This window comes from Ursus arctos, unplaced genomic scaffold (assembly GCF_023065955.2).
Source record: "Ursus arctos isolate Adak ecotype North America unplaced genomic scaffold, UrsArc2.0 scaffold_7, whole genome shotgun sequence".
In the NCBI taxonomy this organism is placed as follows: Eukaryota; Metazoa; Chordata; class Mammalia; order Carnivora; family Ursidae; genus Ursus; species Ursus arctos.
Genome location: NW_026623089.1, coordinates 23205545 through 23233249, shown reverse-complemented (window position 1 = coordinate 23233249; position 27705 = coordinate 23205545). Strand labels below are relative to the sequence as shown.

The 27705-nt window shown below is 40.2% G+C and overlaps 1 protein-coding gene across 1 annotated transcript in view; it reads left to right on the top strand.

The window, feature by feature from the left end:
• The window catches only part of SORCS3 (sortilin related VPS10 domain containing receptor 3), a 568094-nt gene that overhangs the window by 485815 nt on the left and 54574 nt on the right, over nt 1-27705 (top strand). Inside the window, exon 14 of the mRNA XM_057308491.1 lies at nt 7594-7701. Coding sequence (XP_057164474.1) covers nt 7594-7701 — 108 coding nt within the window. The remainder of the gene's footprint in view (nt 1-7593; nt 7702-27705) is intronic.

The window sequence follows — 27705 nt, the reverse complement described above, 5'->3', positions numbered from 1 at the left end:
AGAAAATGGGTAAATGTCCTGCAGACAGGTATAGCTGAGCAGATTTCTTCCACTTACGTCTTGAGCGAAGGGGGTGGCAACTCCATCTCACACTTGATCATCACCCTCTTGCTCTTTCTCCTTCATTATTGTAGGAACCTAATACTTAGTGGTTGATTTCTAGAGCCTTTTGCACAAAAGTTTCCTTATTCTAAGGAAAAGAGGAATTTGGTGATGTTATTTCCTTTTGGGGATAGGAGAAGCGAGTACATCTGGTGTGGAACGAGGGACTAGAGAGTTTTGGTTTTGGTTCATCTTCCATCCTTATACCTGACCATTCAGACTGTTTTGTAATAGTTTCTCACCCAAGACCCAATCACTTCCAAAAGGAGCATTTGTCTGGGAATTTCTGGAGGGAAACCATCCAAGCTGGTAAAATAGTTTAATATTCTCTCAGGGATATGTAAGTAGGATAAAATCGTGCCTCTCAAAGTCATCAGTACAAAGTTTGAATTTTCCTTTGCTCCATGAAATATCTCTTTTGTTGGTAGAAAATGTTTGCAAATCTCAGAAAAAAATAGGTGCATTCCCATTCGGCTTCGTCTTACAATATTATATTATCACCCTCCTTGTGTTTGCCTACTCCAACTTACAAAGTATTAACATGATTTTCACACTAAGCTTTTGAGATAGAATTTTCTCCATTTACAGGATGTTGACACTGCCATTTGTCATAAATGCTACAAATGTTTCCTTGAACACCACCCATGATTTCTGCTTACTTGCCTACCTGTGAACGCCATTCTCTGAAATAATTTCTGCAATGGTTAAATGCCAGCTCTTGAGGACATGTGTTAGAACACAACGAGAAATGACCCATTCCAGAATTCTCCTTCACACTTCTCTTTCAAAGACTAAGTGAGTGTTTTGGAAGGACTTGGCCATCCCATTATCACCAGTGTTTCCTTATGAGATTCTTGTCTGATTTTTGTCTCGTGCATATGAATTGCAAGCTTGTGAAACTCAAGCAGTTTCTTCATCACCAGTAGCTTCTAATTAAGTCACAACCTTCAAGGTAAACAAATAGCTCATTTTAAGTGAAAGAAGAGTTATCAGTTCATTGCTTTTTCTGTGTAGGCCTCAAAATGACATTATTTTATACACAGATGTACATATATTTGCATAGAAAAAAACCCCCACACCGGCCTACCCACTCTTACAGAGGGTATAGTGGTTCTCAAATTTAAATAATAGCTACATTGTCTTTCAGAGAAAAGAGGAGTCATAATTGAAAAGCTGGGGAAACGTCAGCTAGACTAATAAGGCATGCTGTTTCCCATAAATTGAAATGATAGGTAGCTAGATATGCATGAAGACAAAACAGCATACAAATGAACCCATCTCTTTGTGACCGTGTACATTTGGATGCATAGAGATTAGAACCTAAGTGCTGTTTCAGGTAAGCCCTCCACCCAGTATAATCTTTAGACCATGGATGCATTAGGGTGAAATGAATAATGGAGCCCTATGGAATGCAGTGCTCTAATGAAAACTCACAATAGACAGAGCTACTAATTGGCAGGTAGACGGGGGTCCTACTGTGCTTAGCCCTGACAAGCTGCAGCATCTCCTTTCAATAGGGTGTTCTTGGAAACAGGAAATGAAACATCACCTGGCCTTTTGTGTTCCTTTGTTTTTCTATAAATGATCGTGAGCACTGGAGTCTCATCCAGAGGCACATTTCCATGCAAACAATAGTCCTAACCAATATATGCCTCTGAAAAGTGCTATCGTGAAGAACTTATGGGTCGCTAAACTGCCACCACCTCATGTGTTTGTGATCAAATAAGATGGAGCAATGCACCTGACCAAAGGGAGGTCACTGATTCTCAGTGACCATTATAGCTCTGTTTCTGTGCTAGAGACTTCTGGGGAGGACTGGGTTCTTCTTGGAAGAGTCTGTTCCTGCTGGTGGATCTCATCTCAATATCATAAAATCATAGATGCTGGAATAAGGATGGGTCTTAGAGAATATGTAGTTTGGTTTCACACCTAGTGTAGCAGATACCTCTAGGACACCCCAGAGGATCACCCTACTTCCCCACAATGCCACAGCGCTGAACAACTCTTATATACCCAAGACAGAGAGTTCCCATCTTGTATAATGGTTTTAGCTGTTAAAAGATTCTTTCTATGCTGAGTGATAGTGAATCTACTTGTAATTAATGTCCATCAGTATCTGTTCTGCTGCCCAGAGCTATGCTGAATAAGTCTGATCCAGGATTGCACATGATTTTTAGAATCACAGAGCTGGAAAGGACCTCAAGAGATCTCTTTGTCTAACCTTTCTAAGTTCTGGAAAATGTTCAGATATGCAACTCAAGACAGATTTTATGGCATTTATGCATTCATTCCTCACACATTCATTGAGCATATACTATCTATCCAGCATTAGTTTAAGGGCTGGGTTGTAAAAGTGAACAAGAAAAAAATACTTGGTAGTTTAAATTCTTGTTAAAAAATATTTGACTGCTTTCTTTAGAACAGTTATGAGAATGGAAATATTTTCTCCTTTATTTTATCTGTATTTATTTATTTTTTAAAAGATTTTATTTATTTATTTGACAGAGAGAGACAGCCAGCAAGAAAGGGAACACAAGCAGGGGGAGTGGGAGAGGAAGAAGCAGGCTCCCAGCAGAGAAGCCTGATGCGGGGCTCGATCCCAGAACGCCGGGATCACGCCCCGAGCCAAAGGCAGACGCTTAACGACTGAGCCACCCAGGCGCCCTTATTTTATCTGTATTTTTAATTAATATTTTTATGTATCCAATGATTGATTTCTTTCACAGACATTTCCCCTTTTCAGTAGTCAAAAAATAGGTATGTTTTTATTTAACTACAACTTTCTTACTAAAAAAATTAAAAGGCAATGGTAATTAATTCAGCTCTATTCTTCTTTTCCCTAAGCTATCTTCAATTCATATAACCTGTTTCTAGAACAACCTGTTTTTTTATCTTTAATCACATTGATTGTCAGTTTCTCTACAATGATTTTAAGTAAACATAGTATTTAGGATTTAGTGGAAGGATAATTTCTTCTATTATGCATGTTATCTGTGAACACATACTAGACTCACAGTGGCTTGATTACCTCTCACAATAGTGTCATTTCTAGAAAATACTTATGATTGGCAGTGACCCCAGTTGTTTTCTGCTTGAGCTTATCATTAGTTACTCTTTTCCTTTCTCTGTCTGTGGGGCTTTTTTTTTTTTTTCTAATTAAACATTCTGCTTTAAGTTGGTCCTACCTTTTAAGCGACTTCCAAATCTATATTCCCAACTTTGATTACTGCCTGGAAATTTGGATCCATCCATCTAAAGGTCTCCTTGACAGTGTGTCACAACATGGAATTTGTGAAAAATCATCTAAACCTTGAAGTGGACCAAATAAAAACAAGCAAAAAGCTTTACTTCTCCTGTTCTTCCCATTTTCCCATCTCAACTTCTTGACCGCAAAAATATATGTTGTCCATGATTTCTTTCTTTTGCTCAAGCAACCTGTATACATTCTATCACCAAATCCTATTGACTTCACCTCTAAAAATATCCTTTCCATCTCTTTCTTTTTAAACTACCATAACCTTTATTCAGGCCCCTTTTCTTACCTGGTCTCTCACAACTGTTACTCTTTCCCCCAGCTCATCTCCTTGTATCCACTTTGAGTCTTGACAATCCATTCACCATAAAGAAATGAAAATCATGTTTTAAAGTTTAAATTTAATCATATCTCTCTCATTTCAGCTGGAAACAAGGTCTTTCATAGTCTGCCCAGCCTTATTTTCTGACTCCATTTCCTTCTAATCTACCTTCCCACTAATCTACAACCACTGACCATCTTTCTGTCCTTCCCACACATCAGCTTCCTTTCACACTAGATCTTCCCTCTGGAATGGCTCTCACCTGGGTCTTTGCATAGTTTGTTCCTTATTCACATTCAGATCTCAGTTTAAATGTCACCTCTTAAAAGAGGACTTTCTTAAATTTTCAATACAAAGTACCTATTGCAGTCACTCTGCCACATCACTCTGTTTTAATTGTCTTCATGACATGTATTTATAACTCATATTTTTTACAATTTATATTTTTTATAAATATTTTTTAAAGATTTTATTTATTTATTTGTCAGAGAGAAAGAGACCACAAAGCAGGGGAGTGGCAGGCAGAGAGAGAAGCAGACTCCCAGCTGAGCAGGGAGCCTGATGTAGGACTTGATCCCAGCACCCTGGGATCATGACCTGAGCCGAAGGCAGACACTTAACTGACTGAGCCACCCAGGTGTCCTACAACTCATATTTTTGAATTCATTTGTCTGAATTTTGTTTGTCTCCTCAAGTTAGAATGTAAGCTCTACTTAAGCTAGGCCCTTCCCTTTCCTGTTTACCGCTAGATCCTTTGAACACAGGCCACTGCCAGACTAGGCATATAGGAGGCATCGATAAATATTTGACAAAGGAAATTTATTTTATTTTTATTTTGTAGTCCTGTCTTGCCACTATTTGGAGGTCCGTTGGAACTTTATATCTGTCTGAGTAGTGGCAATCCTACCAATTTCACTTTCATCTGTGAACCTAATAAATAATTCCCAATTCCTTTGTCTTGGCCATTAAGGAGCTTTTGAACAGAGTGGGGGAAAGAAGGTACATCCCCTGGGGATACCATTCACTATAGTTACTTCAGAGCATTAAAGAAAACTCCTAGCAATCAAAAAAGACTAGCTCTCACAAAAGACAGACCGTCCAGCACCAAATTTCTGATACCTAAGAGATTAACTCTTCTCAGGTCGTATTTTCTGGAGTTTGTTTAGAGAGTTTTGTTTTGTTTTGTTTTTAAAAATTACCTCAGCTCACAATATTCAAGTGTTAGAAATTACTGATCTCATAAAGTCTCCTGCATGGCACAATCCTGAGCTTCCAAGTGGTACGTTGACCATAAATGAAAACCACAGGATCCATTCCTCGCCCTGGCTCTGTAGGGCTGTCCCTTTGCTTGTGCTTCTAAGCATGGATTATAAATGGCTTCCTTGGACTTCAGTTATTGTATGTGCTAGCTTTCCCACCTGGGTTTTGGCATTTTTTAGGTTTTCTTCTTATCTCATTCTTCCATCTAACCCATGCTGCTTCTCCTTCCATATGAAATCAGTTCATACAACAGGGCACTTATCTTCCACTTTTTCTTTCCAACTTGGGCTTGGCTTTTCCTTGGCACCTCCATCTCAGAGCTAGAAGGCTGTAATGGTCCCTCCTTGTCTAATCTGTGGTATTTTGTCTTCACGTTGTACAAAGTAACAATGACTACCTTCTGCCTTGTTCTCAATGGTAGTGGCATGAAGGCTCCTCCTTTCCCCAGGATGCTGGTAGCACCCACTGCTGTTTACTCTGCTAGTGTTAATAATGACCTTCAGTGGTCAGGAAATTCTGAGAAGAAAGGACAGAGGCCTTCAACTCACTTTGGCTTCTTCCTATCAATACAATAATCAGTTTATCCTAACTCACCCAAACAGAAAACTAAACAAATGATTTTTTATCTCCTAGACTTCTCTCTAGTTAACTAGTTAGTGGCCACAGCTTAATCAAAAACAACTACGATTATTTTAGGAACCAAGCAGGTCCATGGCAAGAAAGGTGAAGTCCATTCCCAATCATGCTTTTGTTTTCCCTTTTGAAATAAGAAACTCATTTTCAAGAAAACCAGTTCAGATCTGCCCAACATTCTCTGGGTCAGCTTGATGTTTACGTAACCTTCAGCCTATTAAAAAAAGTCTGAAATGACCAAGTTCTTAAAAGTCAAGACAGTATCATTAACTGTCATCATCACATTGTACATTAGATCCCCAGAATTCATTCTTCTTCCATAACTGAAACTTTGAACCCTTCCATAACTGAAATCATTTCTCCCTCCTGCCCCCACCCTGCCACCCCTGTTTGAGCAAGACCAGCTAGATTGTGGTGCTCTTTTCCCAATGTATACATATATCGAAATATCAAGTTGTACACTGTAAATGCATACAATTTTTACATGTCAAAAATAACTCACTAAAATTGTTTCAGAAAAGTTAAGACAGACACTGATAATTTGTGAACTCATAAAAATTTAATGTCAGACTTGTCTGATTTTCTTTTTTTGTGAATATAGACTTAGGTATACCACAATTTAAAAAAAAATGTTAAGGAAGTATAAGACAGAGAGAAAGAGAAAGACCAGAGAGGGTGAGAGAGACAAAGAAGTAATTATGTAGAGAGTAGGATGACTAGTAATGGGCAGAAAGACTCCGCATCCAGTTCATGGATGCCAGCATAAAGCATGCTTGAAAAAAATGGATGGATTGGAAGAGTGTGGTAAATTGTTCTTTATTTCTTTCATTAATTTATTCATTTAACATTTATATAGTGCCAACTAGGTGCCCATTTTTCTGCTAGGTACTAGGAATGCAAAAATTAATAGTATATTCTTCGACCTCAAAAAAATTCACAGTTCAGTGGAAAAATCAGACATATATTTATTTAAGTAAATAAACACACACACACACACACACACACACATATATATTTATAATGTCAGGTAAGAGATATTATGATATTATAATAAAGATGTGTGTGTGGTGTTAAGGAGTCATTCAGCGAACCAGACATACATGATCAGTGAACGCCCAAGATTATATTTTTGAATTGGTGGATTTAAAGTCCATTAAGAAGTCATCACTCAGCATTATAAGAGGAGAACCCTACAGAGTTCCTATAGTTGAACTCAGAAGATCCTGAGTTATGGAGTCAGGAAAGAATTAAGAATTAATTTAGCCATGAAGGGTCATAGGGAATGAAGCAAATAAAGCTGCCTTGGGGAAGAAGGAGGGCCAGGTACTTGATAATATCAAGAAAGGGAAAAAGCAAGCACTCAAAATTACCCCAGTCTCCTCCACTAGTAACCTTCCCTTTAAAGAGTTTCAGGTGCTATAACCACAAAGGGCCGGACCTTTTCCAACCATTGGATGAAAGATGGCACAGTTTTGCCCAGTTCATCTTAGACACTCAGCACTCATCTCTAAAAGCTCCAGAAAGTGGCACTGGGGAAGGAAAATGATCCTAACATTCATCCTGAACAAATAGGAAATGGCTTGTTTTTAAAAGTTTGAACTGAAAGACACACACCTCCCCTCCCATAGGGTACACCCTGCACTACTCAATTTATCTGTGTCAGAAACTCCAAGGACTGAATTGATTGTGCTGTAAATTGAACCTCGGGTTGCATTCTGAGTACTTGAAATGTGACACTCCATCCACTAAGCCCTCCTGCTTGGGTTGGGTTTTTTTGTTGTTGTTGTTTGATTCTAATATGTTGAAATATTTCTGCAGCTCTGGTGCTGTCTCTGCCTGGGCCAGGAAATGCAGTTTTGATCAAATCTCATAATAATATGGGGAGATGTTGAAGATGAATGTCTATTGATAATTCAAACTGCCAGAAAGTGAGATACAGAGAATTTAATAACCTGAAAAATGGTTGCAAAGGAGTGTGGTTTGATTTTCAGCTGTCTCTCCCCTGTACTTGTTTCTAACCCAGGGTGAGTTTTGACGAGGGCCACTCCTGGGACAAGTATGGCTTCACTTCGGTTCCTCTCTTTGTTGACGGGGCTCTGGTGGAGGCAGGAGTGGAGACCCAAATCATGACGTGAGTACTTACTTTGCTGTGGCCTGTAGGAGCCTGAGACCTGGGTTCTTTCTCCACTGAGGCCATGGGTTTTTCCGGGGAACCCCAAAGCATTCCAATCTGGTCCCTGGTTTCCTCATCTGTAAAGTGGAAATATGTGTTCTTGTCCCCACCAGTTCAGAAAGCTACTGATAGCATCTGAGAAGCTAGGGTCCTAAGTGACCAGTTGCTTCTAACAGTATTTAAGATACTCTAACAAATTTCCATTTATCCAAAATCCAACAAACAGAAAGCTTCAGTCTTTAGACATGTCTTCTTCCTTTCCACAATGGTCCAGTAAGGGGCGAGGCACAGGGACAAAGACAGCAAATAAAACAGGCAACATACTGAAATAAAAGAATATTTTAAGGGAAACTCCTGGAGTCTATGCCACACACACACACACACACACGCACACACACACACACCACACAGAGTTGTCATTCTACTTCAGATTAATTTGCTGTGAACATTTTTCTCTGTTCCTTTAAACTGAGAATAGATCATCTTAAAGTTGTAAAAATCCCCAAAGTAGTTTCTGAATATTAAAGAAAATTTTAATAAGTTGGTACTATTTTTTAAAAGTCTATCTAATTCTAATTCCTAAAAAGCTGATCACCTATGTGTGTTTGTGTGCTCATGGATTTGTAGGGGGATGTGGGAGGATGGTCACGGTAACCCTACACCAGCCAATACCACCCTTGCCTCCCACACTTTGAAGTGACTAGAACATTGTACACCTTCATCTTCGCTGAACAGAATGAAGTGGGTCTGCTGCACAAGATTAAGGAAATCTTTTGTGTTGTGGATTTGGCATAGAGGGGCTCACAGAATGTTTCTGTGCTGGCTTGGGGGAAGAGCGTGGTCTTCTTCCCCTAGGGAACACTGCTGTTCTTTGAAAAATTGAGTTCATGAATGTCTTTATAGTTTGAATCAGTCTTTTCCAGGATGAGACTTACAGGCTTTGAAGAGGAGGCAAATACAGGGCAAATGGCTAGTTCTGTGCTTTACCTTTTCCCGAGAGTTTCAGTTAAAAAAATCTGTTACGACTGCAGATGTGCAGTTTTGTCCACATGTCATAATCTGGCCCCCAACTTGACTACTTTGCCATGACCCACCTCTCTACATCCATTCTCACTTCCAAAGTGTTGACTGGCCAGTCCTCTGGACTTTCCGAGTGACACAAAATACTCAGCTGTGATGAAAACTGGTGCACACATTGGGGAAAACAGACAAAACAAATGGAAAAAAGTTTCATCCCAGGTTTAGGCATCCCAGGTGTAGGATTCTGTACAATCCATGGCTTACCTGTCTGGTAGCTAGCCATGCTGGATCTTCATTTCTTCATTTCTAAGATTGAATCGCTCCTTCTGCTTCTTTTTAAAATGTTGAAATCCTAAAAATCTTCTTTTTACCAAATTTAGCAGAAGCCCTGCAAGGATCTCATGTCTACAGGACTTGTCTAGAGAAAAAGTCCAGGATTCCCAGTGTCCTCATTATTAAAAAGAGGTTTATAATAGAAAACCTGAGTGGTTCCAGAAGAATGCCTTTAAAACATTTAGGACAAGTGCAAGAAAGAGTGATTTTAAATTCTCTTCTTTAATTCTCTCTGAATTTCCTAAATTGCCAGGGAAATATTTTCTCCTAACTCTAAGGGTGGTGAACTTGTCTTTTAAAGACTGAACACTCCTTTTTGAGCATCTGCTATGTTTTAGGTGCTGGGTTGGGTCTCAGAGCTCTGTGATTGAAAATGGAAAGATAGGATATCAAGCCCTCGGAAGAGCTGCTCTGATCCTCCCAAGGGGTATATTGCGTTAGTAACTGATGTTTGTAGATGTGAACCTGTGTTATGGCAAGGTTTCTCTGGGCAGTTCTGTTATAAAATGTGAGCAAGGATTTCCCATAGAGTCTGTTGCTCAGGATATAAGGTTACAATTTGAGTTTTGTCCATAATTTCTTCCCATTTTCTTAAAGTACACCCTCTACAGGATTGTCTCACCAACCAAATTTCTAATTAAAGTTCCTAAACAGACTTCTATTGTTAATCACTTTATTACGACTTAGCAATATTATATGCAAGTGTAGCTGCACAAGTATAGACAGTATTTAAGATACAGCGTATTATTATTGATGCTTAGAGTCTAAAGCTTCATCATTTGGTTGATACATAGCAATACTGTGTGTGTAGCCTAAGTTCTGGATATTTAAAGCAAGTATTATAGTATAAATATTATTTCTAAAATACAAAAGATTTGGTAAATACATAGATATACATGGATTGCAAATACGCATATGCAAGTGATGTGTGTATGGATGTCCACACACATCTACATGTGTGTGTGTACAGAGATACATAGGTAACAGAGATGCAGTGAGAGAGAAATCCCAAGGGTTTAGGGTCCTGGCAAGACCTTTATAAAGTTATACTGTAAAAAAAAAAATAATAATAATACAAGTTAAAGAAATTGTTGGTACCTATGTGGTAGAGACTGTTCTAGATGGACAAATCAGAAATTCCTGTATTTGTAAAGTTTGTGCATTAAATAAATGTTACATACAGATGACTCTGTCATTTTACCCAGAATACTCTGCCAGGAGATTAAGATGTTTTCTTACAAATTCTGGGAAGTATATGAAATACTGGGAATACCACCATCTTTGTTCATGAGAATCTCTAACATGAGCTAACTTTTGCAAATTATTTCCTATCCTCAGTCACCGGCTATAAAAAGAAAACCTTCCTCTTTTCTAGGACTTCCTCTGATATGGCCATCAAGGAGTTAAAGTACCGAATTCTGAATTCCGTAAGGCAAAGGTACACACGTTCAGGAAGGTTGTATAGTTTGTCTGAATTGATTAAACCAGACGTGGCTGCCCATCACAGTCAAACCTGACATGGTCCTAGAGTCTCGGGCAGTGAAGATATATATGGTCCTAACGTCAGGTGTTCCCAGCTTTTGCACGAAAGACACATGCTGGCCCCTCTTTTTAGCTTTCTCCTCATCCGGTAATGTGATTTATCCTGCATCTTCTTGTATGGGGCCTCTTTGAACTCACTGCCTGCTTCTCTTGGGCATTACTTTGAACAATATCCCATGTACACCAACCTCTGCATGACCAGGCATTCCCTAGCAAGTCTAAGGCTACAGTTTATTTTCTGTGTTCATCTAATCTTAAATGGTAATAATTTTTTTCTCAGCTTCAGATGGAGTTTAGCTGGTCACATGGATATGAGGGAGATTGACCTCAGGGCCAAACCATTTACTGAAAAGACGAGATAGCACTCCTATTTTCCTTTCCTCCACACTAAGACTCCGCAAGAGCAGGCAAAGCTTCTGCCCCCTTCTACCTTCTTTATCAAAATACGTTAAATGCTAGTAAGTAGAAAAGGAACAAGAGTAGAGCATAATTGTCTTACATGGGATTTGGGACAGACAGTTATTTGTCCTTTCATGAAAGTAAGATGAGTTTGGAAACAGTTGTCCAACCAAGTATAAGCAATTCAGGCTGCCTGTTTTTAACTTTTTATTAAATTCAGAGTTTCTCTGAATGATTGTTTTAGTATGAAAACGATCCAGATGTTGTCAGGGTTCTTCAGAAAGCCACAAGTGTGAGCCCTGAAAAGACTGTCAAGAGGCAATTTCTGTCTCTGCCTTAGATTTGAAAACAACTTTAAAACCAGGTGACCCAGTAGAGCTAACCAGTGATTTTCCCTCGTGGGATGACAATGACATGGGTTGAAGTAGGAGTTCAAAAAACTTGATTTATCCCCTAAGCACTGTGAGGGCAAGGGGCCCATTTGGGGATAAGCGTGCTTACTCTTGCCATTTAACCAAAAACTCACTCATCGTATAGGCTGTTTGGCTGCTGTATTTTTCTCCTCATGGTTAACCCTGATTGCAGCTCAGCTGTGGTCAGGGAGGAAGAAAAGCTAGCTCATTCTCACTAAGGTTTTATTGGCTTATCTTGTTACCTTCTTTTGGAGGATTTAAATATTTATCAGTTTAGGATATTTAATTTTATATGTCAGCTTGATATGGCTGCAGGGTACCCAGCTATTTGGTCAAACATTGTTCTGCATGTTTCTGTGAGGGTGTTTTGGGATAATACTAACATTGAAATTGGTAGACCTTGTAAAGCAGAGTTCCCTCCCTAATGTGGGTGGGACTTATCCCATCAGTTAAAAGTATGAATAGAACAAAAAGGTTGACCTTTCCATGAGCAAAAGAGAATTCACCCCTCCTGGCTGCCTTTGAACTGGGATATGGCTTTTTCTGGCATTTAACTCCAACTAAAAAATCCTCTCTTCTTGGGTTTGAAGCCTAGAACTACTCTGTCAGCTCTCCTGGGTTTCTTAGCTTGCTGACTTACCCTACAGATCTTGGGACTTGTCATCCTCCATAACTGTGTAAGCCAATTGCTTATAGTAAATTCTTTTTTCTCTCTGTCTATATATATTTATGTACACACACACACACACACACACACACACACACACACACACACACACAGTTGACCTTTGAACAACACAGGTTTGAACTGCACAGGTCCACTTATACATGGATTTTTTTTTTCAATAAATACAGTACAGTACTATAAATGTATTTTCTCTTTCTTACGATTTTTTTCTCTAGTTGACTTTATTGTAGGAATACAGTATATAGTACATATAACATACACGATATGTATTAATTGATGTTATGTTAATGGTAAGACTTCTAGTCAACAGTAGACTACTAATAGTTAAGTTTTGGGGGAGTCAAAAGTAATATACAGATTTTTAACTGTGCAGAAGTTTAATGCCCTTAACCCCTGCATTATTCAAGGCTCAACTCTATATACATATCTTATTGGTTCTGTTTCTCTGGAGAGCTCTGAATAATACATAGTTCATTATTAAAAATTGTGTAATAAGCTTCTAATATGTTTCAGACTCTTTTAGAGGGAATTAAAGAGATAAATACAATTCTTTTCACCTTCAAGGAACACTGGCCAGTGTGTTGGGGGAGGGAGATACACCAATCATCAAAGAACCCTAGTTGTGTAACCGGGATATGCGTAAAAGAAAATAAAGACTTCGCGCACACAAAAAAGTGTCAGTTGAATAGGTCTTGAAATTTCAATAGCAGTTTACCAGTGGAAAGCCAGTTAATAGGTAATAGAATATAAGCTCAAAGCAAGCACAAATTTAAACCCTTTTCTTGAGTACTGTGACCTCAGTACTCCTCCTGAAAGGGAAATTGTCACATTGTAGTAAGTCAGTAATTATTTGTTGAAAAAAATTACTGATTTCAAGACAAAGGACACAAACAAAACAAAGAGCCGTGGAAGAGCGCATGGCTGGGTGTCAAGGGATTGATACTGTGAGGGTTCTTAGGTTGTGTTTAGGAATTTGACCTTATCCAAAGTGATGTTCTTGAAATGGAGAATGGTAATGCCACTCTTCTCAAAACCCATGGAAAGCTGTCCATTGCCTTTAGGATAAAGTCCAAACTCATTGAACGGCTTACAAACATCTACACTGACCACATGACCGGGACCTCATTTCTGGCCCCCCGATTCTGACCACGTTTCTCTGATCCATTGGTGCCTTCTTGCCTCAAGGTTTTTGTGTATCTGCCTGGAAGGTGCTTGCACTCCACACTTGAACAACCAAACTTCTAGGCATCTTTCCGGTCACAGCTTAGGGATCAGCTCTTCTAGCACACCTTCTTTAACTCATCAGATCACGTGGGGGATCCCCTTGCCATATGCTGTCTTAACCCTAAGTAGTTTTCCCTTGCAATGTGTTAAACAATAAATATTAATGAAAATGACATTTTTTTTTTGGTAACTTCCTCCTTCACCTTCATCTGCCCTTAAGACAGACAGACATGCCTGTGTATGTGTGTAAACACATAAATGGCTTTTAAGTTCTATGAGGGAGGATCTTTGTGTATCTTGTTCTTTGGGTGCCATATGTTTATCAGTTTTGTGCTTGCACTAAGGATTTAATGGCATTTATGTACTGAATGATTAAATGAATAAGTGGATGAATTAACAAGTGCATTTTAGGGTCCCTCAATAATCTTTCTTTTTAAAGATTTTATTTACTTGCAAAAGAGAGAGAGAAAGAGGAGAGAGAGAGAACGAGTGGGAAGAGGGGCAAAAGGAGAAGCAGACTCCCTGCAGAGCAGGGAGCCCTACTCAGAACTGGATCCCAGGACCCTGGAATCATGACCTGAGCCAAAGGCAGACACTTAACCAACTGAACCACCCAGGTGCCCGTCCCCAATAATCTTACCACCGTTGTGATTGCAGTGACTTCCCCGGACTCTGAAGTGCTTTGATCAGAATCCAGTTGTTGCAAGTTATGGGGACGTAGGGATTGGGTTGAAGTCAGAGCCTTCTGTGTGCAGACACCTTCTGAGGTGTCTATGGAGGATGATGATGCAAGGGGTGGAATGATGCATGGGCACAATGGGGCAGCTAGAGAATGGGGACCCTCCTGGGAGTGATCCCTGACTTCCTCCACCTTTCACAAGAGTCCACCAGCTTCCACTTCTCCTGGAGGCCAGTGCTTGGGCAGCATGGTACCTTCCAACACTAGCTCGATGGGAATTTGTATGAGAGAGACAGTCCCCAGCTTGCAGGCATGAGATTTGCTCACTTTCATTGATCTTTTTTCCACTGTCTTTTCAAATGTTATTATTTCAACATCTCCTTGGCAGGAACCATCTAGTCTAGCCTAATTCATTGTGAAATGTGACCATTCTTATTACTTAAGGCTGAGAACAGGGCCAGATGATTGACAAGCCAGAGGGACTATTGCCATCTCAGGCAGCAGCTCTCTAGCTGAGATCCTGTGCTGCTGGCACACTTGGGCCTCTTCAGTGTATTTGCCCCCAAATTAGCCCTTTAAGGAAAGCTCTTTTTGGTGTGCCTCAGATGTGGAATCAGGTGTAAAAACACTGCTTTCCTGCATCCTCAAAACTACATTTGAAATTCTTTCTTGATATGAGGTATTTGAACCAATTGGCTGTGATTTAGCTGATCTTTTACAGGAGCCAGGGAGAACCTGGCAGCCTCTCTGGGGAAAAAACAATGAAACCAAGAGGCAAGTCCTGCATCCCTGGAAGAAAGTGGACACTTCTTGCCGGGAGTAAGAAGTATCTTCTTACCAACCTGTGTCTGTCCAACACCCTCTTTTGCTCCAGGTATCTGAGCACTTTCCCAAATTCTATTCATAGATTTCCCCCAACAGCCCCACCAGGTACATCAGGTGGTTATCACTGGGCAGATGTGGACATTGAGGCTCAGAGAAATTCAGTGCTTAGCTCACATGTTCAGGAAGAGGTAAACTGAGAGCAAAGAATGTGAATTTTAAACATCAGGCTCAGAGCTGAAATTGGAGGGAAGGTACTGGTGTTCACCAAGGTTCATTCAGTAAAGGAGCATGCTGTGTGGGGGCAAGAGTGGCGGGATGCTAGTTATTCACTAAGTATTGAGGGGTGGCCACTGTGCTCCAGACACCAAGGCACAGCAGACCCACTCAAACACAGCCTGTTTGAAAAGATATGACGAACATGTGCTAGACCTGGAGAACAATGAAATTGGAAGGTATGGGATAAATTGTAGTTGCCATTGGATATCAAAGAAGGGATTAAAGATACAATAGCTAGAAAAGTCTTTGTGGCTCTGAAGAGAAGGGGAGAGGGAGCATTATGAGCAAACATGGAATAGTAGACCGTGCCTGGGCTGCAGAGGGGAGAGTGAGTGGTAGGAAGACTAGAGATGCTTACAGCAAATTGTCTAGGGCCAATTGCCTTGCTGACTCTCTGGATAAATCCAGTTCTAATTGGCATAAATCTCTGATCCATTGTTCCACCAGCAGAACTAATAGCCATAGTGAAGGGGAGAGATAACATTTTGCCTAGAAAATTATGCAAACCCTGAAGATGCAGAGGTTAAAAAAATGAAGACCTTCTTTCCACTTAAGAGACTGTGACCACATGCTTAGCAGGGAACGTGCCCTCAAATCTAGCCTTTGCGCCACACAGAGACCCAACCTGGAGCATAAATGCATTGTTTAGCCTCCAGTAACTGCATCCGATAAAGTCGTTGGAAATGAACCAGCGCTGCTTCCATTGATCTGTTTTTCAATTCTCTGTTGTTTGCTGGGAGAGCCCCTTTGCCCAAAGTAAGTCATTCGAGTAATCGGTAAATCCAGTGGAACTCTGAAGTCATTGCCTCTCAGGCCCGCTGCTGGGTTCACATCCTTCACGTTGTCAGCCGACTTCCATCATCCCAGAAGCACCATCCTGTTTGCGCCAAGGAACACACAAGCAGCATGTGTGCCTGCGTAGGGGCTGCTGCATGTCACTGGGACGTGTGGGAGGCTGGCAACAGCCTGGAAGGAAAAGACTTGTTTTGACCAACAAACTGCTGTGTGGGATGGAGCGGTGGCCAAGAGCTTGGGTGTTGGAGCTCCACACTTTGGGGAGAGCGCTCAGGGTACCACTTACCATCCATGTGATCTTAGAAGCCTCACCTGCTCTCCCTCTGAGCTTGGCTTTCCTGACACGGATATGGGAATTAAGTGAAATAATCTCCAAAGGAGGAGGTTAGAGATGTTTGTAGTCTCTGTCGTCTCATGAGCAAGAAATGGGTCACTTTCAGGGAAGAACTTTGGCCCCCTAGACAGGGGTTGACGAAGATTTTTCCTAAAGATTTTTGACTTTGCTGGCCACAGGGCCTTTGATTGCACCTACTTGACTCCCGATCTAGGGTGAAAAGAGCCATAGCCACTCACTATATACAAATCAATGGTCATCAGTGTGTTCCAATAAAACTTTACCAATGGACACTGAAATTTGAATTACATGCAATTTTTACATGTCACAAAATACCATTCTTCATTTGCTTTTCTTTCCCCAACAATTTAAAATGTAAAAACCATTGTTAGCTTGTAGGCCTTCCAGAATGGAGAGCAGGCCAGATTTTTCCCACAGGTTGTAATTTGTGGACCCTGAATGAGAAGGCACATGAAGCTTAATGTATGGTAACTTACTACAAATATAATTTGAATTTTTGACCCAGTTTCTACAAACTTCCCCCACGCACCACCTACATCTCCAGTTGCACTCCTCTATGAAAGATTGAACAGGCAGATCATTTGGAATGCCGTAGAAGTTTTCTCATTTCTTATCCTAGCCACACAGGCAGGATACCTCTTTTGGGAAGCCCTCCTCAATTCCTTCAGCTCTTTCTCATTCCCTTTCACTGAATTTCTTTCTTAAGCTGCAGGATTTGGCTCACAGGTGTATTTAGTTTTGTCTGCACTTTTTTTTTTAATGGAGCCCAAATTTGCCAAGTTGGAAACATCTGGCAGCATTGAACCCAAATGCCCGTAGTCTGACAGCTTTCTAGAGCTGCATGGCAGCTGCCTGCTTTGGGCTGGGCATGCTCTTTCATGCCCCGCCTCTCACCTGATGCACGTGAGTCTGCTCCCGTGCTTCAGCTCAATCATGGTCCATTTAAGCTGCCCTCCTGGCTCCTGTAAGATTTTCAATTTGTGATTTCCACAATAGATTCTACAGCCACAATTTCATACCTATATTTTTTCTTGCAGTTCTCTTTGAGAGTTTCAAACCGCAGTAAAAAAGTACAAAGAATAATCTCATAAGCACCAGTGTACCAACCACCTGGAATTAATAAATATTAACACGCTATGACTTTGGCTTCAGATTTTTTTTAAATGACTATACAGGGAATCCCAGGAGATTCAGCCTTCTCATTATTGCCCCGTTTCAGATCCTTTTCCCTTATTCCCTACACAGATCAGTGACTGCCGTGAATTTGATGCATATCCTTCTAGGGTGTGTATTGATACATTTAGGACGTATTTAATTATCCACAGAAATATATGTAGTGTTGCTTTATGTGTTTTTAAAGTGTATAATTTATCTAAGTGCTATCATTCTCCTACATGGGTCTGTCACTCAATATTATCTATCTTGGGGCATATCTATCTGGTCCAGACGCTTTCAATGCTATATGGCATTCTGTCATGATAGGAATACACACAGTGTATTTCTACATTCTTTTATCAATAGATATTTAGGTTGTTTCTAGTTTTGTACTATTTTCAGCAGTACTGTTCTATCTCTGCACATGCCTCCAAGTGCCTACATAGAATTCTTGGAGCTCCATACCTACAAGTGGGATGACTGGGTCATGGCGAATTGCCATTGTCTTTATTTTTGCACTGTTTTCTGAGTGTTGCACATATTGGTCATCTCTGCAGTGGGGTTGTGAGGTCTTTTTCTCAGTCTGTGAGATGCATAGGGTTTCCACCTGTCTTATTGGTCATTTCTCAGAGCCCTGAACATGGAGGCTTGCGGATGATTCGTGCGCAGCAGATGCATTGCAAGTGAATACCATTGGACTGCACTGCAAACATTTAAAGGCAAGGGCTGAATTTTATGCTTTTTAGGATTCCTTTTATCCTCTGCTTGAGGACTTGACACAAAGTAAGAGACTGAGAAATGTGATGTCATGGGAAAAACCAGGTGGCACTCCTCCTTTCTCCCAGCTCTTTTGATTTCCATACATTTCCTCCTGCCTTGAATGTCCAACTTCTCCCCTTGTTTCCATCTCTTAGATTCCTCTTCTTCCCCCCCAACTCCTGATTCATCATTCACAGGTTCACAGACCAGTTTGTAACCCACTGTTATGGACTTTAAACTTCAAACCCATGGAAGGAGCCTATTAAGTTTTGAGAAAGGAATTGAAGTTGTTTGGACATAGAATGATTCTCTAAGTTCATTGTAAAAACCCAGCTTTCTTCCCTTTGTCTTGTTGGTTCCAGTGACTTTTGGTTTCTTTCTTACTTTCCCCTCCACTCTCTGCCTCTTCCAGAACTCATTTTCAAACCTTCTAATCCCTGCCTCTGTCCACCATCTCACAGATCGGGGCATCATGCTGCGGGGATGGGCTCTGCTTGCAGGATCCCTTGCTTCTGATCCCCTGTCTATTTCTATTAAGGTCTGATTCCTGTCTCACTTTCACTCAGTACAATCCCGCCGCAGCTGCTGACCTCCTTTAGCGCTAAGCCCATCTACACCCTAATGGGAAAACAATCAGGTGGCATGGACACACACCAGTAGCCAAGGATGCAGCCTGAATTTCTGGAGACCGACAACTGTGGGCTGCTGATGGCTGGCCTTCCCAGAACACAGCTCTTTCTGCTTTGATTTTAAATCGGTCCTCAGCAGCTGGCCCATGGAAGCAGAGAGGAAGGCTCATGGAACAGGAGGCAAGAGGAGGCATGGGGAGCCTTGGCCTTCTAGAGAGAACTAGATATTTAGAAAAGGACTCAGGGATCCACATGTATCAAGCCCCTATTACAAGAACATTTATTAGTTCTTTATTCAACAGGATGCCTCCTGTTGTTTGGGCATAGAATGTCCACTACAAGATAGACACTGTTCTAAGAGTTCCAAGAACTGGGCTAAGGCAAGACAGTCAAGGACTGTGCCGATGGGAAGTTTGTGTTCTAAAGCCTCTTCTGCACCCTATGGAAGAAAGATCAGTTTTGTGTGAAGTTTACTTAAGGTCTAGATTTCGTGGAATCTGTTCTATAATCTAATTATGAGCTTTTAATGGTGGTGATGGTGGTTCGGGAGGTGCACATGGTGAGGGGGAGGGGAAAGAGAGGGAGAAAGAGAGAGAGAGAGCTTGCCATAAACCTCAGGGAACCTTTAACTTCCAACAGTTCCAACCCTGGCTGTGGTTTCTGATTATTGCTTATATCCTAGTCTGAGAAAGAACAGCACTGAATGAATAGAAGGGACCTTCACAGAATATTAAGAGTGGTTACCTCCAGTGGGGCTTTTATTTTCTCATCTATACATTGTTATAGTTTTCTAATTTTTTATAATGAGAAAATGGAAATCATTTATAAAAATGTACATGAGAAAAAAAGTATCTCCCAGATAATGAAAGACAGGAGCTACACTTAAGTATATTTGGGTGATTGTATGAGTCACACTTACTGTACCTTCGAGGCTATCACCTAAAGGAAGGGAGAGTCTTAACTACCCACTGTCACTTCTCAGTGCTAACTAATGCTCTGAGTGAATTAATACAAAATCATTTCAAATAAACAGGCTACTGGAAAACAATCAAAGACCAGAATGGAAAATAGACAAATCCCACTCATAAAATAAAAATTCAGGAAATTGCTAGATAGTGTCTTCTGATGAAGCAATACTCTAAATAATTTCTTCAAGGTCATCTGGTTAATTTATGATGCATTTGTAAGTTATTGTGTATTTTAAAAATTAATGAAAGATTTAATTATAGCAGGGTTGCCTGTGACCTTTTGTGAAATGACTTCATCATAAATCTGCAGGCATTTCAGAACTGTTTTCCAGGTTTCTAATAATTTACTCTCAAATTAATGACATCCACCCAGTGAAAGGAGTCAAGGCTGAGTAAAAGGACTGAGTTGGGATTTGCGGTTTCCTAGCAATGGCTAATTCTGAGTCCTGGACGGAGGTGGCAGAGAAGATGGTGTGTGACTCACCGGAATCCACAGCAGGTTTAACTGTTTACTTAGAGGAATGAGAAATAAATCCAGTGTGTCAATAGGGGAAATTGCAGGTAGCCAGATGAGGTCATTGCAGAAGATTTGATTTGGGGCACATTTATCTACATGTCAATGTGGAGGTAGTACCTGGACTGGTGGGAGAATTCTTCTTCCCTGGGACCCACGGGGGTTCTCCCCCATTTATAAATTGAAGGTTTATGCTTGCCCTCTAGCTTGCCAGCCCCCTGTGAAGCTCATCTTAGACTCCATCACCCTAGAATCTCTGACCTTCACCTATCTTAGTGAAAACAACTAAGCTGTCTTTGGAGAAAAGGAAGCTCACTTCCCCAGAAACCAGGGACATCATTATCTATGTCATTCTGATGATTCATTTGATTCAATAAAGTGTACAAAGGAAAGTGCTACATCTTAAAAAATCCAAGAAAATCCTTTCTCTTAAAAGAAGCTGGAGCACACATCTGTAGTTCCAGATTGGCAGGTTAGAGTTTGGAAAATCCAGAGCATCCTTTAGACATGGAAGCCTGAAGGAAAAGCCAGCAAAATGCAGAAGGTGAGTCTTGGCTAAAGACTTCCTTTAATGCTATAGTCCCAGATATGACCTCTAGTCTTCTCTGTGTTCCACCAAGTAATGACTCATAGCACTACCATTCTACATGGCGCACCATGACTCAGCCTGCATGCTGCAAAGGTTTCCCATGAAAAGCAGTCAGTGTGGGAAGAAGAGTTGGGTTTCAGGATACTTGGATCTTAGTTCTTTGTGTTCTTGAGCAGGCTACTGCTTTGTTTTCCCCAGCCTATGTGTGAAGGGGGTGGGTCAAATGTTCATCCCTAAGGACCCTTGGATGACTAAGACTTTATAATTCTGTTTGTCCTTTTCCATGCCTCCATGGACTCCCAGCTAGAGATGGAACCAATAAAGGTGGTCGTAGTTCAGGTTCAACTACATAATTGCCCACTTAGTAGATGCTTTAGACCTTGAGATGAATTGGGTCATAATTGAAGCTCTCTGGATACATCTTCTCTACAGATTTCTCTTTTCTTCCTTCCTCCAACTGTGCTTTCAGTTTTATATATTTCATGGGGTTTCTGCCTTTTGTGCAAGTAGCCTATAATGAGCTGGTGCTAAGAAGATCTCTGTGCCCATACCTCAGTGCCAAACTGTGCAGTCAAATGATTGTTAATGAATCATGAAACACTTACAGAGGGGTATGGGCCTTGCTAAAAGTAGGTGCTGAAACTGTGTTATATTAGCAGCAACTGCCTAAGTTGGACTGGCTCCAACAACTACTTGCTCTTTAATTCTTTCTGGATGAATTATTTAACTTCTTTGAGCCTTAGTTTCCCTTTCAATTAAATGGGAGTAATAAATGAGGTATCCATACAAAGTAGCTAATAGATTATAAGTGTTCAAAAATGATCACTATTATTAGTATTTCTAATTATTATTGTTATTTGATTGACTTTTACTAGGGTACCTACTGTTTACAGTCTTGTAGTAGAGATCATGGGGATATAAAAGCATACAGCATACAGTCTGCCCACAAAGCTCTTAGGCATCCAACAAAGGACATAAAGTAAATTATCATAATTAGATACTATTATATAAAAATATTAATAGTTGTTTAAAATTATTTACTTCTTAATTTATACAAAACACTATATATATGCAACACATTCAAACCTCAGAACTCTGTTAGATACTGTTATTATCCTCATTTTGCACATGAGGAAACTGAAGTCTAATTAATACATGTAAGGAACTTTCTATAGGTCCGAGATTGGCACTCACACCTTGCCTTGTATGATGCCAATACCTTTGTTTTTGACTACTTCATTCTACTGGCTCTCAGACCATAAATATATGACAAGCACTTATGATGTGGAAGGTACAGCGTATGTAAGTTGCAAACTTTCAAGAGCTTAAAATCTAGCAAAGAGGATAAGACGCTTATGTATATAGTATATGCACTTTGATTCCTATTGGAAGTACTAAGAGTAATATGCAAAATACAGAAAAAAATGCTACCAGAATTCAGAAGAAAGAGATATTTATTTTTTCTTCCTAAGGAAAGGAATGCAGAAAGAGGGAGGATCGGGGAGAGCATAATAGAAAAGTTAGCATTCGAGGGGCGCCTGGGTGGCTCAGTTGGTTAAGCGTCTGCCTTAGGCTCAGGTCATGATCTCAGGGTTCTGAGATTGAGTCCCACATAGGGCTCCTTGCTCAGCGGGGAGCCCGTTTCTCCCTCGGCCTGCTGCTCTCCCTGCTTTACTCTCTCAGTCTCTGACAAGTAAATAAATGAAATCTTTAATAAAAAAAAAAGTTAGCATGAGTTAAAACTAAAGAGAATAATCCATGAAGAAGATAGAATAATCTCAAAACCTGTATAGTGTTATGATTACATAATGCATAAAACATACAAAAACTCAAGGAGAAATGGAAGATTTGTAATATCATAGGGGAATATTTTAATAAATTTCACATGGAAACCAATAGGCCAAGCAGTCAAAAAGTTGGTATGATTTTGATGAATAATACTATTAGCAAGCTTTATTTAAAAGACCTGTATGTGACCCTCCACTCAACAAATAGAGAATATGTATTTTTTAAGCAAACATTTAATTTTTTTTAATTGATCATACACTGGGCCACATGGAAATTCTGGACTAATTAGAAAGAGCTGATATAATTGAGATCATGTTCTCTTTAAATGTTATAATTAGATAAAAATTTTAAAATAGAATGATGATAAAGAAAATAAAGGAAAAAAAACCTCATATATTTGGAAACAAAACCCTGGTTTATTTAAGAGTAGTTTTGTTTTTTAAAGAGGAAATAAAAATGGCCACTCTGAAATATTTAGATTTGAAAAGCTCTTCCTCCCCTTCTTTCACCCTAACCCATTATTTCCCATCACCCTGCCCATTATTTGACTTGAGACTTGGAGAATGAGTAGGAATTGGACAAGATAAGATGCTGGAACAGCATTCTGAGCAGAGGAAAAGCAGGCATTAGGAAATCATGCTGCCTTTGTTGGAACAAATGGAATTCTGTTTGAGCAGAAGTAGCATTGGAGAGTAGCGGGAGATAATACTACAAAGGTAGATGGAGGTACTGCAGGGTGGCTTTTGAATCAAATGCAGAGGTCCTAGCATGATATTCATGACTAGATCTTATGAGAGTTCAAGGACAATAGTGGGTGCCTTGGGAGTTTTCTACATAGAGGTTGAAGTTGCAGAAATGAACAGGATTGCCAAGGTCAAGTGTAAGAATTGAGAAAAAGAAGGCTTAAATTATAACAGTCAGAGATGGGAGGAGGGAGAGGTGGGGGAGAAGTACACTTAAAGAAGTGAGAGGAAGGCAAAGAGAATATAGTGTCACTGAAGCAGAGGGCTAGAGACACTGAGGAAAATCCTCTGCCTCTGTAGGAGAAGGTCACCATCTGCTCACACAGGAAGTCAAAAGTTGAGAAGAATGAGAGATCACTTAGACTTGCAATATCTGAGGAGTGCTTCTAAGAGGTGGTGACATTTACAATGGGTTGGGTTAGGCAGAGAATGAAGGAGTGAAGAGCATGGCAAAAACAAGGTGTTGAATTAGGTTTCTAGCCTGATGACTGAGAACTCAGTTTAGTCAGCCACAGGGAGAGGAAAGTCAGGAAGGAACTGACATGGTCAGATTTGACCTTATTCTCTTAAGTTTTTCTTCAGGCAGATAGAAGTGGGGGAGTTGGTGATTAGAAGAGCTGAGGATGCGGGTACAGGAGTCCCTCAAGAAAATAAGAGAAAGAGGGGGTGGTTCTGGGGCAGATCAAGGGTGACACAGTATCATCCTAGGTGAGTTCGATCAAATGTTCCCTCAAAAATTAGTCTTCAGTAAAGTCCTAATCTGACTCCGCAAGCACCATTTATTCTTTCTTTTGCAAAGTGACTTTCTTGTAACAAATCCTTGTCCTTTTCCTCTCTGAAGGACTGTGATCAACCACTCTCTCTTAGAAACTTCTCTTGGCTTTTACAACTATGTATGAAGGTTGATATAATTGGAGGTGGGGAAAAAGAACTATGCAGAGGAGAATCGGGTGACCCAAAATTGCTTTCCTATAAAGAGAAAAACAACTTTACAGAGGCTGCTCCTCTAATTACATTTAGTGTGGCATTGTTTCCACCTAAATTATAGCAATTATATACCAAGATCCCCTTTGAAATCATTTAATTAATGAGTAGCTAACCCCTGGTGTGTATGGAATTCTAATGAAGTTTTTTGTGAACTACTTCCCTCCCTCAGATTAATCACTCCCCTCCCCAAAAGGCTCACTCAAGTCTGGATTGTGGATTAGATAAGGTGTGTTAGTTAGGGTCCCAGAAAATCATAGTTGTTTGTGGAAATTCGATCACAGTCCAGGATAACAAAGACAGAGAAGCCACTGCCATTACTCTCTTGAGATTGTTTTTTTGTCTTTCTAGATCCCAAAGGACATGCAGCTCAACCATGTTCTTTGGCCCAGAAAATAAGGGCAGGTAAAGCTATTACCCCAATTTTGGAAGAAGTGAATGACTTTGATAGATTAATTCTATCCATTAATCAACCCAGAACTATTTAATGAGCATCTGTTATATGGAAGAAGTGCCAGTGGAGACAAAGATGAATGACTCTAATAGATAAATCCTTTGTGTATGGGGTCACCAGGAGATAGATGGCTTGTACACCTCGAGGTAGACATAGGGAGTGAAAGAAAATAAACTCTTGAAAATTATCTCGAAAGGGCTACATTCCACCTAGACTGTTTCTGCATCCCATCCTTGGAGTATATGTGTCACTGATCAAAGTCATCTTCCATTAGGAAGCTGAAGGCTTGAGAGATGAAGTGACTTGCTCAAGGTCACCTAGCTAATTTAGTGGCAGACCAGGATTAGGGAAAGATGTCTTCATTTCTTTGCTTCATACTCTTGCCACCATGCCCAGACCATCTGTATGGTAGAAGTCAAGTAATAGCACAAGAGCATAGGAGGACACTGTCTGACCAGAGTTATATTTGTAGTGTAGACTACTGGCACCAAAGGAGTTTAAAGAAAGAAATAGAGGGTCTCTTAGGTTTATACAGCCCAAGAAGTTGAATCTTAAGTGGAGCCAAAAACTCTCATGAAAAAATCCAGGTGGCAAGGTAAAAAGAAAAAGAAAAACAGAAGTAATAAATTTTAATTGATTTTTCCTGAAAATCCATATAGTGAGAAATGGCTTAGAGAATTCATTAATTTTGTTGTGTGGTTGGGAGGAACTTCTTCAAGGGAACTAAAAGGAAGGCTACCTGTTTCTAGACAATCATTTGTATTTATGTAGGAAGTATCTACTTTCTCCAAGGCTGTGTATCAAATATCACACACACACACACACACACACACACACACACACACACACACACATGGCAAAGCCCTGCATTTGAGGTTAGTATATACCTTGAAAAAGGGATATTGAGCCAGACCTGTAAAAATGGCCTTGGGTATGAGTCTGTGGGGGTTCCAGCAATATTATGGTGATGGTAATGAACATTTGTTGTCCATTGGAATTTTCAAGATTTCCCATACATTATCTCACATGATAGGGGTTTGTTATGTTGGTGAAAATACACATAAAGTTAAGAAGGGGGACTAGGAATGCATTTCCATAGAACAAGCTTAAACTAGTTTATCTTGGTAATTGCAAGGAAGTGAAACTATGGATGGTAGTGGATTTGGGCGTGCTAGAAATTAACTTTTTTTTTGCCAAAGACTTGAGAATGAAACCACAGTCTAAAATTTCTTGTTCCTCAATAATTAATTACCTATTCTTTGTCAAGCATCTACCGAAAGGCCATATGGCATACAAAGAAGTACAAGGAGCATTCCCAGCCTTAAGGAGCTTTCTAATTGGTTGACACAAATTTGACCAAAGATAGGAGAATTAAGTTCTAGGTAAGTGGTCTAGAAGTGTGTTTCTTAAAGGATGGTCCTGGGACCAGCATCAGTATCACCTAGGGAGTTTTCAGAAATTCAAATAATCAGGCACTCAAAACATACAAGTCTGGGTATGAGACAATCTATATTTAATAAGCCCTATAGGTGATTCTGATGCAGACAGTGGAGAACCTCTGGAAGAGGCATAATAGGACCATTTGAGCTTCTGAGGAAAGAGCTCATGTTGCTGGAACAGTCACAGAAAACTTTCTGCAAGAAGTAGCACCTGATTTGGGAATCACAATATCTTTTTAGAGATAATCCATGTCTTTGGTTCCTCCACCCTACCTTTCTCGGGTTTCGTATTAAATTGGCATGTAAACCATGTTGTTCCCCAAAAATGTACCACAAGTGGGAGGAGTATGCTGTGCCTACTTTATTGGTTATGAGCTTTGTAACTTTAGAGAAACATCTCCAATGGATGAGAAACTTTTATTTGGGAAATTTTTTTATTAATTAGAAATGGTCTGGGCTTTCTCTATCCCTAATCCACCTCGTGGATGCTTATCACCCCAAAGTGACGGACATGGCCTCTCATGATGGTCACGCTGGTTTCTCTGCTGGGTTCTCACTTTCACAAATCTTATTGTGAATGTTAACATCTGTTCTAAGAGTAGTTATGAAAAGGGATGAGAAATGCTTGAATTTAAATTAGTCCTTATTTTATCTCCTGCTAAGTTTGCTGCATTTCTGTCATTTCCTTGGCTTCCGTGGGCTCTAATCAGAAGAGCTGTGAATGAATGCAGTATTGTACGGAATTAGGGAAGTCAGATACATGCAAAAGAGAGACCGTGTATCAGTTTCTTATGCCCCACAGGAGGGGGCCAATGATGAGCATTTTTCTTCCCAGAATTGATAATCTGTGGGGAAATGGGGAGTACATTAATGTCTGAAAGTTGCCAAGGGGTTTTAGTTGGGCTCCCCTGATCTTAGTTGGGGTCCAGTGAGAAAATGAGCAAAGCTCATAATCCTAACACTAGATGTTTAAATGGCATATTAAAGTGATCACATGGGAGAGCAAACTTGCACACTCCTTAGTAAAAATATTAGCATATCAATTTACAATTTGGGCAAAGACCTGGGAAACACCATGTAAGGACATTTGGGATAGAAGCCAAAGAAATCTAGATGAAACGATGTGCCTGGAAAAATTGCAGGAGAGGAGAGTCTAGGTTAGTCCACAAGTCCTAACTGGGCCCCTATTTTTGTGTTCAGTTCTGAATTGAGCAGTCTGAGCCCAGAAACAGAGAACCCAGAGAACTGGGAAGACCAATATGACGGACATCCTTAGAATGTCTGGGTCAGTGAGGCTGGGCCCCTGGAGGATGCTTGCCTCCTGCTCAGCAGCCCTGGGAAGTGGGTAAGCCTGAGTTTAGGGTTCTGTGTTTACTCGGTCTTGAGCATTC